We start from the raw sequence: 15,739 nt of genomic DNA on the forward strand, positions 1-15,739 counted from the left end.
ACAGAATTACCTGGAAAAACTCAGCAGGTCTGGCAGCATCAGCAGAGAAGAAAAGAGTTGACGTTTTGAGTCCTCATGACCCTTCAACAGAACAATTCTTCCAGGTAATTCTGTTTTCGTTTTGAATTTCCAGCATCCGCAGTTTTTTGTTTTTATAATATGAAGGAGCACCAGCAAAACTGAAGTCAATGGGAACTGGGGTAAAACTCTGTACTGATAGGAGTTATATCTAGCGCAAAGGTTGTGGTTGTTGAAGACCAATCATCTCAGCCCCAGTACATCGCTGGAGTTCCTTAGGGTAGTGTCCTAGGCCCAATCACCTTCAGCTGCTTCATCAAAGACCTTCTCTCCAACATAATGTCAGAAGTGGAGGTGTTTGCAGATGACTGCAGTGTTCAGTGCATTTTGTGACTCCTCAGATACTGAAACACTCCGTATCCATGGGCAGCAAGATCTGGACAACATTCAGGCTTGGACTGATGTGGCAAGTAACACTCGCACCATACTAGGGCCAGACAATGAACATCTCCAACAAGAGAATCAGATCATCTCCACGTGACATTCAATGGCATTACATCACTGAATGACCCACTATCAACATCCTGGGGGTTCACATTGAGCAGAAACATAACCGGACCAGCTATATTATATGCTACATATTTTTACTGTGATTACACGAGCAGCTGAGAGGCTGGAAATTCTACAGGAAGTACCTCACGTACTGACTCTATCATCTACAAGGCACATGTCAGGAGTGTGATGGAATATTCTCCACTTCTCTGGCACCCCATCCACCACCTTAAAACATTCACTCCCTCCACCTCTGGTACACAGTGGCAACAGTGTGTACCATTTACAGGATGCACTGCAGCAACTTGCCAGGCCTCCTTCAACAGCACTTTCTAAAGCTGCAGCCTCTTACCACCTAGAAGAACAAGGGCAGCAGACATATGGAAACACCATCACCTACAAATTCCTCTCCACGCAATCCTGACTTATAATTATTATCACCATTCCTTCACTGTCACTGAGAAAATCCTGGAATTTTCTTCCAGGTGGGTGTACCAACAGAGTGCAGTAGTTCAAGAAGGCAGCTCACCATCACCTTCTCAAGGGTAATTAGGGATGGGCAATAAATGCTGATCTTGCCAGTAGTGCCCATATCCCCTGAACAAATTTTAAAAAGGCGCAGTTAAACAAAATCCGTTTTCCAAAGAAGGTGCCAGGCACAGCTGACCGATAGGCAGGTCTGGGGGACAATCCTACCACCAAGCTTGCAAGAAAGTCAATTGTGTTTGGTGAGTTGACAGGACAACAGAAAGATTTCAGCAGGAATTCATTCCTGAAACAAGTTCAGCCCTGTGAACCCTGTACCAAGAAGAACGAGTACAAATTATGCAGAAAAGCGATTTATCAAATTTTCAACATCTTTCTATTTATTGGAAATCCTGATGAATCTAGTAAGATTACTTCTTAGCATAACAAAAAAAAGAGGCTGAGTATTAAGACTGGCAATGTCTTTGCTGAACATTTAGTTGGTTTTGTAAACCTAAGGCACGTTACCACAAAAGTGGACATAAGAGCCAGTTGATGGCATAGTCACAGCACACTGATATTCTGACCACATTCCTTCTGTGGCAATCCTAGTTGGTTCAAACTCTAACTCCTTCCAAGCACACAGATCACCATAATCCGTGTAGGATCCTTGCAGCAGCAACTTGTAAGAAATATATTGAGAATATGGCCAAGTGTGCATTAAAGACAGATGTAGCTGATATTGCAATCGACATTTGTATCCATTTTGAGCAGCGGCCGGGAACAAAATAATAGCGCTAAAAAAGGAAACTTAAAATAAATCAATGGTGAGTAATTTATTGTAACAAAATGGTAATGGAGTAAATAATGGGACTTAAAATGGATAAATCTTGAGGACTGATTGTTTCTATCCCAGGAAATTGAAAAGTGAGAAATTGTAAAAGCATTACTTTTCTGAAGATATTTCGATTCTGAAATTGCACTATTAGATTTAAAATTTGGTTATGCCACCATCATTTGTGAAGAGTGGGAGAGAGGAACCAGGTAATCACAACTCTGTCATTCTAAGCTCTGGAGGGGAAAATCAGGCAACATTTTGTCACACTAAATAAGGGTAATCAAAATTTGGAAAAATCTCTCCCCAAATGAATGTGGACGTTGGGGGTTTACAAGACTGAGATAGACAGATTCTTGTTAGGTGAAGATATCAAGGGATTTGATCAAAGGGAGAGTTCAGGTACAGATCTAATTGAATGGCAGAGCAGATCTGAAGCAATGAATGGTCTACTCCTGTTCCGAACATTCCTTTAGGTGCTGAATCTTATTGATGTTTGTATTATTTGCTAGATAGCTTGCATGGTGTTTTAAGACAGTCTACATTCTCTAGAATTGTTCCTTTGGTGAGGGAGAAGCCAGAGTACCATGTACAGGTTGATAGCGCACGTGCGTTTTGGAAAAAAAATTTGACTAAATTGTAGGCTTCATTTAAAATGTCTAGCAATGTGAGAAGATCACTGACAAAATAAGCCACAATTCTAAGAGCTGTCAGCTTTTTGTGCAAGGATCATTAGATTGAAAAGCTTTCCATCTGTTTGGTACTTTATTTCTATGACACAGGATTAACAGAAACTTGAGATGGAAAAGCTGCAAAGAAAATAGCCAAAAGGATTGGTGCAACCATGCACCCTTCCCATCCCCCATCCTTGTTTTACTCCAATTTCAATGGGGAAGGATTCAGGTCGAGACCCAATGTGCAGCGCCCCTGCTTTAATATTAGCAGACTCAAATCATCACACTTAATCTAATGGCAAGTGCGCATACCTGTCATTGCCTATTCGAGCCAAATTTAGAATCATTGAATCAAACTGCAGAGGGGGGCCATTCGGCCCTTCATGCCTATGCCTGCACTGTGAAAGGTATAGGGCTTCTCTCACTCCCCTGGTTATTACTTTATTTTTTGATAGGTTAACATTTCATTTTTGATCTCCAATATGTGCACTTTTTTTGGTTTGGGTGATGGTTACCATGGTAGCGACTATGTGCTAGCACGATACACACCTCATCATAATTGGTTAAAAGAGCAAACCATAAAGGTTTGATCAGCAAAACACTTGTATATGGGCAAATAAATAGTTTATTCGTTGAACTTATACATCGTATTAAAGGGATTGTATTACAAAATGCTAAAAACCTGTAATCAGAAATTTGACAATTAAAACAACAAAAAAAATCATAGCTAACCCGCCCTTCCCCACTCCAGTCACTGGGATTAATAATCATTCACAGCTCCTTTAAATTTTGAGGCTGTCCTGTAAGAAAATAAATAAAAAGTTATTCCAAGTATGAGCTTTTCCACTCATTCCTCCCAGCGCTTCTCTCTTCCTCAAGCCGGGCTGAGAATCAGGCAAAGGCGAGGCTTTGTTGGGCCTAGCTGGAATCGCGAATAGGGGATCCCTGAGCCCCAGGAAGATTCCAGCGATCCGGATCCGTCTACAGCCCTCGGTATAACGGCAGGAGATGGGAAAGAAATCCCTTTCCCAGGATCCCGCACTGAACTGGCGGCCGAATAATGACGGAAATTTAAAAAAACAAACACACACCAACCTCGTCAGCGCCATTTTCTCCGGAAGGTTGCTGCTCCCACAGTCGTGCGTCTGACGTCATTCCGCAGCGCCGCGTACCCTTTGCGTATGATCTTATTCCGCAAAACGCAGCGGTCCTTTTGATGCCTTTGCGTCTGACGTCACGACGCACCTCGCACGTTCGGCTGTCTCTTTGATGCTTTTTCCGTCTGAGCTCCCCTTAGCCGCCTCATGGTGTCAACCGCAAACCCTTGTGGGATACGTAGCCTTCCATTAATGTTTTCGAGTAACCCGTTTCCCTATAAAACCAATGCGCTAGGGTTTCCCCATTGTGAGTGATGCCCATCCAGGTTAGTGAACTAAATGTGAAAACAGTGCTGGGATTTCGTCTTTTTAAAGGGCCTGGACATGTTGTAGTTTTTCTTCTAGCCTGTCCCTATTGAAACAAAGGGGAAGGTCTGCCGGGTGTGACTACAAGTCCCAGCGGACTTTGCGCTCTTCGGATGCACCATCGTTATCACAGGACGGGGGTGGGAGATCTCAAGTGTCAGAGGGCGAAGGTGACTAGACACAGTAATCGGTAAGTGCAGGCAGGCGAGGCACTGCTAATGCGATTGTAAAGAAGTTTAGGGGGCCTGTTTGTAAAGGAATCGTACTTGTAACTTTTGAACATATATACCTAACTTATCAAATACTGTTGTAAGCAAATGGTGTGGAAACAGAATTCACAGTTTCAATTGTATGAATAAAAGGTGAGCTCTGTAAAGTGTAGAACATGGCATTTCAGGGAGGCTGGGAAAGGATGATGTAATATAAAACCATGTGTCTAATAAGGTTTAGCTAGAAAAGTTTTATCCAAATAAGATTTGGAAATAAGTTGTGCCACTTGTGTCAAAGGGGGTTGGGTTCATTCCAAGTTGTATAACCTAGCCTCAAGGTAGTGTGTTGGTTGTACGAATACCTAGCTACTACTGCAAAAGTTATATAAGCTCTGCTTATTTCTTAATTCCATGATCGCGACTGTCGCACTCTGTTCCCATGATAAGATCATAAGATGTAGGAGCAGAAGTAGGTCTTATGGGATGTTCCTTGTACCCTGAGAACCTGGTGTTCAAATGAAAGAAGGGCTTTCATTTACCATAAGTGGCTTTCATGAACTAAGGGTGCCCCAAAATGTTTTATAGCCAATAAACTCATTTTGAAGTTTTTTTTTCTTTATTCTTTTCATGGGATGTTGGCGTCACTGGCAAGGCTAGCATTTATTGCCCATCCCTGATTGCCCTTGAACTGAGCGACTTGCTAGCCCATTGCAGAGTTAAGAGTCAATCATACTGCTGTGGATCTAGAGTCACATGTAGGCCAGAACAGGTAAGGATGGCAGTGAACGATGGGATTTTACAAGTTCAATGATATTTTCACGGTAGTATGTTATGACCATTGGTATTTGCTGGGCTGACCAAATCCCAAAGGGAAACTTGGTCAGGCTGTCACAACGATTTTGCAATTTGTATTTATTACAAGAAGGTATGTGTACTGGAGTCAGAAGTAAAGATTCTGCTACGACTTTTGGGGATTTTAAATACTAACAAAACATTTATTAACAAAAGAAAATAAAACTTATACACCTAAGATTATAGTTACACAGTTAAATTTAGTCTTACAACATTTCCCAAAAAGATTCTGCTTAGCTAGACTCACAAATAAACACCCTTTTCCAGGCAACAGTCTCTAGAGATTCTTAATCTATAAAACACCCAGTGATATTACTGCAAGGCACTTGCTGTTGCTATAAGGGAGGTATTTCACAAGCTTTTCATTCGCTGTCACTCAATAATGGAAATCCAAGGCTTGTAACAAAGCCTTGCTTTCTGGAACAAACAAGCACTGCTCTGGGTTGGCTATAAGCTGCTTTTTCACAGCGCGGCACACTCTTCAAGATCACATGGCTAAACACCATGCAGCTTTCAATCTTTCCTTAAATATATCTTCTCCTCGTTTATCTTTTAAACCCATTGTTCTTAACCTTCTTTTGAACGTTACCTTTCCCAGAATCTAAAAATCTTTCATACGAATGTATGAACAAGGAGCAGAAGTAGGCCATTCAGCCCCTCGAGCCTGCTTCACCATTTAATATCATGGCTGATCTGATAGTAACCTGAAATCTGCATCCCACCTACTGCCAAGAACCTACCACCCCCTTGCTAACCAAGAATTTATCCACCTCTGCCTTAGAAATATTCAAAGACTCTGCTTCTACCATCTTTTCAGGAAGAGAGTTCCAAAGATTAACGACCCTCTGACTGAAAAGAATTTGCCTCATCTCTGTTTTAAAAGGACGACCCCTTATTTTTAAACAGTGATGCCTAGTTCTAGATTCTTCCACAAGAGGAAACATCCTCTCCATATCCACCCTGTCAAGACCTCTCAAGATCTTGCATGTTTCAATCAAGTTGCCTCTTGCTCTTCCAAACTCCAGTGGATACAAGCCTAGTCTGTCCAACCTTTCCTCATACGACAACCCACCCATTCCAGGTATTAGTCTGGTAAACCTTCTCTGAACTGCTTCCAATGCATTTACATCCTTCCTTAAATAAGGTGACCAGTACTGTACACAGTATTCCAAATGTAGTCTCACTAGTGCCCTGTACAACTGAAGCATAACTTCCCAAATTTTGTATTCAACCCCCCTCGCAATAAATTATAACATTCTATTAGCTTTCCTAATTACTTGCTGTGCCTGCATACTAGCCTTTTGTGATTCATGCACTCGAACGCCCAGATCCCTCTGCGCCTCAGAGCTCTGCGATCTCTCACCATTTAGATAAAATGCTTCTCTTTTAATCTTCCTGCCAAAATGGACAAATTTCACATTTTCCCATGTTATACTCCATCTGCCTGATCTTTGCCCACTCACTTAACCTATACATATCTGTTTGTCACCTCCTTATGTTCTCTTTCCAACTTACTTTCCTAGCTATCTTTGTTTATCACCAAATTTGGCAACCATCTCTTCAATCCCTTCATCCAAGTCATTTGTATAAATTGTAAACAGTTGAAGTCCCAGCACTGATCCCTATGGCACATCACTCATTACATCTGGCCAACCTGAAAAAATACCCATTTATGCCTACCCTCTGCTTCTGCATAGCCAGCCAATCTTCTTTCCATGCCAATATGTTACCCCCAATCCATGAGCTTATATTTTCCACAATAACCTTTGATGTAGCACTTTATCAAATGCCTTGTGGAAATCTAAGTACAGAATATCCACCAGTTCCCCTTTATCCACAGCACATGTTACTTCCTCAGGGAACTCCAATAAGTTGGTTAAATACGATTTCCCTTCCACAAAACTCTGCCTGATGACCTTCAGCGCTGCTATAACTTCTTCAATAAAAACTTCTAACATTTCCCCAGGGCAGATGTTAAGCCAACTGGCTTGTAGTTTCCAGCTTTCTGTCTCCCTCCCTTTTTGAATAATGGAGTTACATTTGATATCTTCTAATCTAATGGCACCTTCCCAGAATCTAGGGAGTTTTGGAAAATTAAAACCAATGCATCAACTATTTCATTAGACACTTCTTTTAAGACCCTAGGATGAAGTCCATCAGGACCCAGGTCTTGTCAGCCTGCAGCTCCAACAAGTTACTCAGCATCACTTCTCTGGTGATTATAATTTTCCTGACTTCCTTCCCCACTTCCATTTCCTGGTTTATAGCTGCTTCTGGGGTGTTACTTGCATCATTTATAGTGAAAGCTGATGCAAAATAGCTGTTCCATTAATCTGCCATTTCCTTGTTTTCCATTATCAATTCTCCAGACTCACTTGCTATAGGACCAATGCTCACTTTGTTAACTCTTTTCTATTCTAAATATTTATAAAGACTCTTATCATTTGCTTTTATATTTCTGACTAGCTTTCCCTGATACTCTAATTTTTCCCACCTTATTGGTCTATTAGTCATTTTTTGCTGTTCCTTGTATTCTGTCCAATTTTCTGGCCTTCCACCTTTCTCTGCACAATTATATGCTTTTAAAAAAAAATTGATACTATCTTTAACCTTTCTAGTTAAGCATGGATGATGTCTGTCCCTTGGATGACTTCTTCCTCTTTGGAAAGTATCTATTCTGTTCATTCTGAAATATCCCCTTAAATATTAGCCACCGCATCTCTTTTGACCCATCCCTTAACCTAATTTGCCAATTCACTTTAGCCAGCTCAGCTTTCATGCCCTCATAATTGTCCACATTTAAGTTTAAAAACTTAGTCTCAGGCCCACTCCTCTGCCTCAAACTGAGTGTAAAATTCAATCATATTATGGTGGCTGCTACCTTGGGGTGCCTTCACAATGAGATCATTAATTACTCCCATCTCATTGCACAATACCAGGTCTAGCATAGCCTGCTCTCTGGTTGGCTCCAGAACATGCTGTCCTAAGAAACTATCCCGAAACCTCATCTAGGCTATATTTGCCCATCTGACTTTTCCAATCTATGTGTAAATTAAAATCTCCCATGATTATCACTGTGCCTTTCTGACAAGCTTCAATTATTTCTTCCTTTATGCTCAACCACTCTATGTGGTTACTGTTAGGGGCCGTGTACCAACTCCCACAAGTGACTTGTTACCTTTACCGCTTCTCATTCTCTACCCAAACCGTTTCCACATCCTGGCTTCCTGAATTTAGGTAATCCCTTTCTATTGTGTTAATACCATCACTAACTACTAGAGCCACCTCCTCCACCTTTTTCTCACTTCCTGTCCTTCATAAATATTCTGTATTCAGCTCCCAATCCATGTCCTCCTGCAGCCATGTCTCCGTAATGGCTATTAAATCATAATCATGTTGTCATTATCGCCAGCACTTTCAGGAAAAATAAACTTAATAATTATGCTTTATTTATTTATGACCTTCACCAGTTGTAAAACTTCCTGTTATGTCTCTTTGAAATTCAACAGCTAAAAATGTAACACCTTATCTTTCTCCTAATGCAAATTCCTATTTATGCTGTATCTACTGGGATCCCATCTCAGCTTATTTATTTCAGCTTATCCATTTCCACTTCAAAATGCCTGCTTTTACACCTAACCCCTTTGATGGTTTAAACATTGCAGCCTGATGGTCTTCAGTTTAATTAAATTAGGCACACATACACAAGCACAATGTACACACAGCCGCCACAAGCCTGCTTCACAACAGTAATATTGGAAAAAATGATATTTCCTTAATAATGGTCACCATTACTGCAAGTAGCTTTCAATTCCAAATGTATTAATTGAGTTAATCCCACTAGCTGCTGTGGTGGGATTTGAACAGCTGTTCCCCTAAACATTAGCCAGAGCCTCTGGATTTCTAGTCCAGTGACATTAACCACTACTGCACAATCTCCCCAATGGGGTTTACTCTTTTTTATATTACAACAGTAAACTTGTAAAATGCTTCAGCTAATTTGTGCACAAGAAGTTTCTACATTGGGATCATAACTGCATAGCCTGTGCTTTAGTGATGTTGGTTGATGTAAATATTGGATATGACAAAATTGGACTTTGCACTGATCCCTCTAGGGTACATCACTTGAAACGTTGCAGTCTGAGCAACATCTGTTAACCCGGCCCACTGTTCCCTGTCCATCAACCATTATTTTGTCTTAAGTTCTTGTATTTCCTATTGGGACCTTGCTTTTGATATTTTATAACAAGCTTCTTAAGAGAGACCTCACTGAACATCTTCTGAAACCCATATAGACTCCTGTTTTCTTTGAACTGTTTTCTTTGAACTGTCCCATCAGCCAATTCTCAACAATAACTCTAGCAAATCTGTCAAACACAACTTGTCTTTAACAATTCCATGCCTACAGTCCCTGATTTATCCTTGTATTTCTAAGTGCTGAAGATCTTTATCTCAAATAATGGTTTCCAAAAATTTGTCGCCACTAAGTGGATATATTTTTAATCTGGTGTTATATTGAAAACCCTGCAGTCTGCTGGACAAAAAATTGCGTGCCTAAAAATAATTTTAAGAAGTTGTGGTCAGTCCCTCTGTGAGCAACTGTCTGACTTCCCAGAGTGCATAAGAGCATAAAAAATAGGTCGTACAGACCCTTGAACTTAATGTGCTATTTAATAAGATAGTGACTGAACTTCTACATCAGTTCCTCTTTCTCACAGTAACTCTCTATATTCTTTGATTCCCTTAGTGCCAAAAAACCTACCAACCTTGGTCTTGAATACACTCAACACTAGAGCATTCATAACCTCTTAGGGTAGAGAATTCCGAAGATCCAGAACTCCCTGAGTGAAGAGTATTCTTCTCCTCACAGATCCAAATGGTTGACCCCCTTTTCCTGGGACCATAACAGCTAATTCTAGACTCTTTAGCATGGGAAGCAGCGGCCATAATTTTCCTGCCATGGGGAGGTGAGTCCTGGTGCATGCAGGCTGGAAAAACCCTGGAAATTGATGTTAAGTCAGGACTGAGACGTCACCTGCCCTCTTCGGGCTTTCTTCGGGGTGGATCTCAAGCATTTCAGGTTGGGTCTGGTGGGGAACCGATTGGACCGATTAATTAGGCAATTAAGAGTCTTTTTAACTATGAATTTCTTCTTTCCGAACTTCCAGGCTGTGTTCACCAGGGTCACCAAGGCGAGTGCATGGCAGGAAGAACTTCTTCAGTGAAACTGACAAGCTGTGAATGCTTTGACCAGTTACATTGAAGAGTTCCGGCCATGGCTAGGTAGGAGGTGGCTGTTCTTATCACTTCTTCTCGCAGAGAGTGCTATCACCGCTTGACAACTTCATGGAAGGCAATTCACCTGTCCAGTATTTTGCTCACTTTCAGTTGCATTTCCCTTCTCCCACCTTCACCACGGCTGGGAGCAGATTGTGCAGATCCACCTCTGCTGAGTGTCGCGAGCAGAGCCCACACCACCACTAACCACTCCATCAGGAGCAGGAGCAACACCAGCAGCAACACAGGATACCTGTTGCTGAGCCGCGTGGTCCTCCACAGAGCAGTGGATACCGAGATCCAGCTGGAAGGAGGTGAGACCCTCGACACAGGGTCTACAAGCAGAGAATTGGCTCTCCCAATGTGTGAGAACTGGTGGCAGTTCTCACCAACACCACCACCCCGCTTTGCTGGGGTGTCCTGGGAGCCCAGACTCCCTACCCCCTTTTCCACCCCCCCCTTCCCAAACTCTGCGCCTCCCCCCACTGTCCAGGGAGCCTGGACTTCTCTCCCTGCCCCCCTCCCCCAACTTGCCACACACACTGTTCAGTGTGAATGGATGCCTGATTATTGAGTGGATGTTGGGAGAGAACAGGATTAAATCTTGGCTTTGATGTCCTCCATTAGCCACTAGTTTGGCTGTGCTCACCCTCTAGGTGCTCTCATGTAAAGTGTCCACTTGAGCATCGCACCAAAGGGCTGCCGGCCCTTTTTTGCACAAACTGGCTGGCCCCTTCATCTCCAAAATAACACTTCAAGAGATTGGAATGACTGTGAAGCACCTTCTGGAAAACATGAGATGCTCTGAGTACGTTTTGTGTAAACACACTCCAGCTTCAAGTCCAAGCTTTCAGGGAAAGGAGTGGGTGAAAATTGGCAAGAAGTGAACCTTGGTTCAATACTTCAACAGGTGGTTTCACTGATATTTATAAATTCCCAAAGCTGCCTTTTGTCTACCAAGGAAAACCAGATTTCAGAGTGAAAGCTTCTTTTATGCCAGCTTGGCTCAGTAGTGTTCTTTCCTCTGGCTGTTGGTTCCATTCCCACGTCAGTCTCTTTTCATGCTTTATGATAGCACTCCATTGCAGTACAGAGAGAGCATCATATTGCTGGGTGTGCCAGCCTTCAGATAAGGTATTTAAACTAAGGTCCTCTCTCCCATCTCTATCCACTGCCCCACCCCCCCACTCCCCCCTCCCCCCTTCCCCAGCCTGCTCAGTAGTTCAGGTGGGCATAAAGATCCCATGCCATGATTGAGAGAAGAGTGGGGGGTTCTCCTGACCCCCTGGCCAATAATGCTCCTTCAACCTACATCAAGAATTGATTTATTGCTCATCTTGTTGCTGTTGGTTTTGATCTTACTGTGCACAACGGCTGACGTAACGGTTAGCATACTTCGTTTTCTGTGATGTGCTTTGAGGTGTTTCTGAGAGACAGGGTAAGGTGTTAGATAAATGCAAATTTTTGTTTTCAAGAGCAGCTGCTAAATCAGCCGATAATGTTGTCACACGACTTACTAACATACACAGGGAGTCTAAAATTAGTAAAGTGAGGGAGCCTTTATTTTTCTTCTAAATGTTGATATTTCACAAAATACACAATTGTCTTTTGCCTCTGACATTTAAAGTTTAATAGCAGTGAACATCCTGTATGGGAATCAACTGAATGCAACAGAGCTCCTTAATTCTCTCCGTCACAGGACTTGACACATGATATGTTACCAGCAGCACAGTCTTGGATGAGCTGAAGCTCACAGAAGCTGGTGGGTGGGAAATAGTCAAGTCTTTAGGTGACAAGGGCATGTTTGAGAGCTTCAGTGGCAGGTGGGCAGAAGTGGATGATATGGAGGTGGAAGTTGTCTTTATAACAGATAGTACTTGTTGTTAGATACTTAGCTTAGCGTTGACTAGGAGGTCGAGACTGTGAACTGTCTGGTTCAGCCTAAAACCGTGGCTGGGGATAGGGGGGTTGAGCTCCAGTGTTCCCCAGGACTCAGCTGGAGGAGATTGTGCTTCATCTAAGATTCTATTGCATAAGTGACCTGGAGCCAAAATAGCTGGTGGAGGAGTCATGAGAGATGGTGGAGAGGCACCAGTTGTGTGGCATTGGCATATATGTGAAAGCTGACCCCATGGCTGTGGATGGTTTTACCAAGAGGACAGCTGAGGAAGAGGATGGTTGAGGGGGGGGGGCAGGATGCAGGAAGATGCCCAAGGACGGATCTGTGTAGGACTCCAGAATTAACGGTGGGGAGATAGGAAAGGAAGCCATTGCTGGAACTCTTGGCTACGATTTGATGTGATATATGTTGTTGTTGCCTTTTGCTTCCCAATTGTTGTTAATAATCACACCACAGGCTTTAGAAGATCAGAACTCTTTCAGTTTAATTTTGTCATTCTGCCTTAAACAATAGAAGGTCCGAGATTGAACTGATTCTGATATACATCACGAGTCCCTGGTGTAGCTGTGAAATATGGCTCCCTGGAACACCACAGAATAACATTAGCTCCTAGCTAAGTAGTTCCTAGCTATTTACAGACACTTACATATAATACTACAATGTATAACAATAGGTAAGAGGTGGAACCACACAAGTACAATCCATCTGAATTGGAAAACAGAGACGAGGGGTTGATGGGGATGACACGTTTGAGATTGTCAAAGGTCAAGGAGGATAAAAGAGATGATGCATCACAGTCACTGAGGATGTAACTTGTGACTTTAATTAGGGGCCTTTCAGTGCTTTTGAAACCTGACTGGAGTGAATTAAACGTGGATTTACATGGGGTTGAGAGATTGGCACAAATTTGGGAGGATGGCAACACTTCCATTGACTTGGGAGAGAAAAGGGATGTTGAAGATGGGGGCAGTAGTTTGCAGAGTTTTAAAAGTGTGCGAGACAGTATGAAAGGAGAGGGAACCATTTACAATGTCAGTTAACATGGGGGGCAGGAAGGGAGATTGGGTAGTTAGTAGTTTAGGGAGAATGGGGGTCAAGGGAGCAGTCAGTGTGTTTCCTGCACAATGAACATCAGGGAGATAGAAGAGAAACTGAAACAAGTCATGGGTTTATGGCTCAGGCAGCGGATTGGGGGAGGGGAGCATGGGGGCGTCTGGGGGAGATTTGGCTTGGTGGGTAAGAGGGAAAAGAAAGCAGCTAAGGCAGCTAGACAGATGGTGCCAATCTTAGTGAGCAGAACATGACTGCCGTGCACTTGTTGGAGGTGAGATTGGAGGAGCGGGGAGAGAGATTTAAGGAGATGTTGGTGGTGGAGACAAGAAGCTGGGGTTATCTTTGAACTCCTGGCTAATCCTGAGGTGTCTGTGTCTGTCTGTATCAGAGGAGACTGAGGCTTGACTGCACTTGAGATTCTTTTCCCAGTTCTCTTCTTCCTATTCTGAAATAAAGTACTTCACACTTGATGTAAAACTGCTGCTGCGGTCATTCTGTCCATCTGCTTCATCTATCTGTCCTCTTACAATTCACTATAACTCCAAGATCATTTTATTGGCAAACTTAGATTGACTCTTCTCTATTCCCAGATCCTAGATATTGGAAAAGTTGCGGCCCAGATTGATTGAATTTATTCTCATTCCTACTGTAAGAATGTCTTTTATACCTTCCATCCAGATGGTTGTGAGGCTGCCTCCAATTCAATGCATCTTTCCATGTTTTAGATTTTGTCATTTTTTTTTTTAAGAAACTTTCTCCAAAGAACTTTTAATGTTGGGGTTTTTAAACAAAATGTATTCACACCCAGGATTGAAAAAAAAAACAGATTATAGTTAATAGAAGTTGTTTTCCCTGAAGACTGCACACAATAAGCAATTCATTAGTCTGGAGTGGTAATCGATAAAGAGCTCATGTCCGTTCTGTAGGTAAGTCTCTGGCCCTAGATACTCAGCAGGACATGCCTGGCAGGCTTTTTTTTGATTGTGGACAGGGTGAGATGTCGTCTAGACTAACAAAGGGTGGGAGAAGACAGGTTTAAGCCTGTTAGGAATTAAAATATGAAATATTGCTGAAAAGAGAGATATGTTGCTGAATGAGTTTGCTAATGGCTACACTAACAACCAATTTAAGATAATCAGTCAAGCTCATAACGTGGCTCATTTATGCTTGCTATAAGTGACATACATTCAGACGCAGGGACCTGCTGTCTGCAAACAAAAGGAATATGTTCAAGCCTTGAGCCTTTTTTGAAGTACCCTGGAGCTCGTGGAGTTTATAGTTCCCTGTTGCTTTCTCCATGGCAACACCTCAGCCATTTAGAGTAGACTTGTCAACCAGTCAGCGTGCTTTTCTCCTGTAATATAAATTGCTGTGATCGTTTGAAACTTGGCATTTTTACATTTGTCCCAATTAGTGCAAGATGAAGAGTTTTGGCAACATGTCTCTTTTTTTCAATAGTATGCAAATTCTGTACTACCAAGCGACTGTTAAAATATGGAAGGCCAGCTTTCTCAGCTGGAAGCTGACCTGAAAGGACATGAGAAGTGAACATTGCAGCTTCTTTTCTCGATTCTGTGTTTCTTTTTTTACTGGTTCTGTGTTGATGAAGGGTAAGTTGAAGAGTCTTGAATTATGTTGTCACTCATGTTCTAACAAATAAACCGAGTTCTTGATTTGTCCTTGACCTTATCAGATGGTTCATCTGTTCCATGTGGTGAAAGATTGAGGAAGTGGAATTAAGGGCGTGTGTTAGAGACATGATATGCAGCACATGCCATTGTTGCAGCCACCTGAGGTCACAATGCCATACAATTAGACATTGGGCAGCATAAGCTAACCCTGGCATGTAAAGGGCATTAGGTGGAGATGGTCGAATAGTGGTAATGTCACTGGACTAGTAATCCAGAAACCCAGGCTAATGCTCTGGGAACGTGGGTTCAACTATAGCAGCTGGTGGAAAAATAAAATTTGGAATTGAAAGTTAGTCTTGGACCCATTGATTGTTGTTAAAAACCCATCTGGTTCACTAATGTCCTTTAGGGAAGGAAATCTGTCATCCTTATCGGCTCTGGCCTACATATGACTCTAGATTTACAGCAATGTGGTTGACTCTTAACCGCCTTCTGAAATGGCTTAGCAAGCCACTCAGTGAAAGAGCAATTAGTGATGGGCAACAATTGCTGGTCTTGCCAGCAGTACTCACATCCCATGAAAGAATATGAAAAATAATCCAGCTACAGGGGTGGCTATCACTACTGAATTTGAAAGTACCTCACCAGGACCTAACACTGTAACGTGCACCAGTTGCAGTTAGCAACCTCAGGTGTGGAATTTCAAGTGCCTTCTGTAAAATCTGTGTATGCAACATCTGCTGATCCTCTCTCTACCAGCTCAGTGACTGTCAAAGAGTCTATTACCTTTAGTGAGACATGATCTACCTT

At 42.3% G+C, this 15,739-nt stretch overlaps 2 protein-coding genes across 9 annotated transcripts in view; one reads left to right on the forward strand and one right to left on the reverse strand.

Moving 5' to 3' along the window:
* The window catches only part of snw1 (SNW domain containing 1), a 28,611-nt gene extending 24,879 nt beyond the window's left edge, over window positions 1–3,732 (reverse strand). The window contains exon 1 of the mRNA XM_041214280.1: window positions 3,640–3,732. Coding sequence (XP_041070214.1) covers window positions 3,640–3,653 — 14 coding nt within the window. The 5' untranslated portion in view covers window positions 3,654–3,732. The remainder of the gene's footprint in view (window positions 1–3,639) is intronic.
* An 82-nt stretch (window positions 3,733–3,814) lies between these two features.
* adck1 (aarF domain containing kinase 1) overlaps window positions 3,815–15,739 on the forward strand; it is a 514,542-nt gene continuing 502,617 nt past the window's right edge. For 2 of the 8 annotated variants that reach the window (XM_041215327.1, XM_041215330.1), the window contains exon 1: window positions 3,815–3,967. Coding sequence is in view for 4 of the 8 variants with exons in the window: in XM_041215330.1 (XP_041071264.1) it covers window positions 3,956–3,967 (12 nt within the window). In the remaining 4 variants the exon portion in view is untranslated. Of the gene's footprint in view, window positions 3,968–4,041; window positions 4,198–4,237; window positions 4,370–14,833; window positions 14,909–15,739 lie in introns of those variants that run through there. The other 6 variants (XM_041215326.1, XM_041215331.1, XM_041215329.1 and 3 more) reach the window with 4 other exon arrangements.

Source organism: Carcharodon carcharias, chromosome 20 (genome assembly GCF_017639515.1).
Source record: "Carcharodon carcharias isolate sCarCar2 chromosome 20, sCarCar2.pri, whole genome shotgun sequence".
Taxonomy (NCBI): Eukaryota; Metazoa; Chordata; class Chondrichthyes; order Lamniformes; family Lamnidae; genus Carcharodon; species Carcharodon carcharias.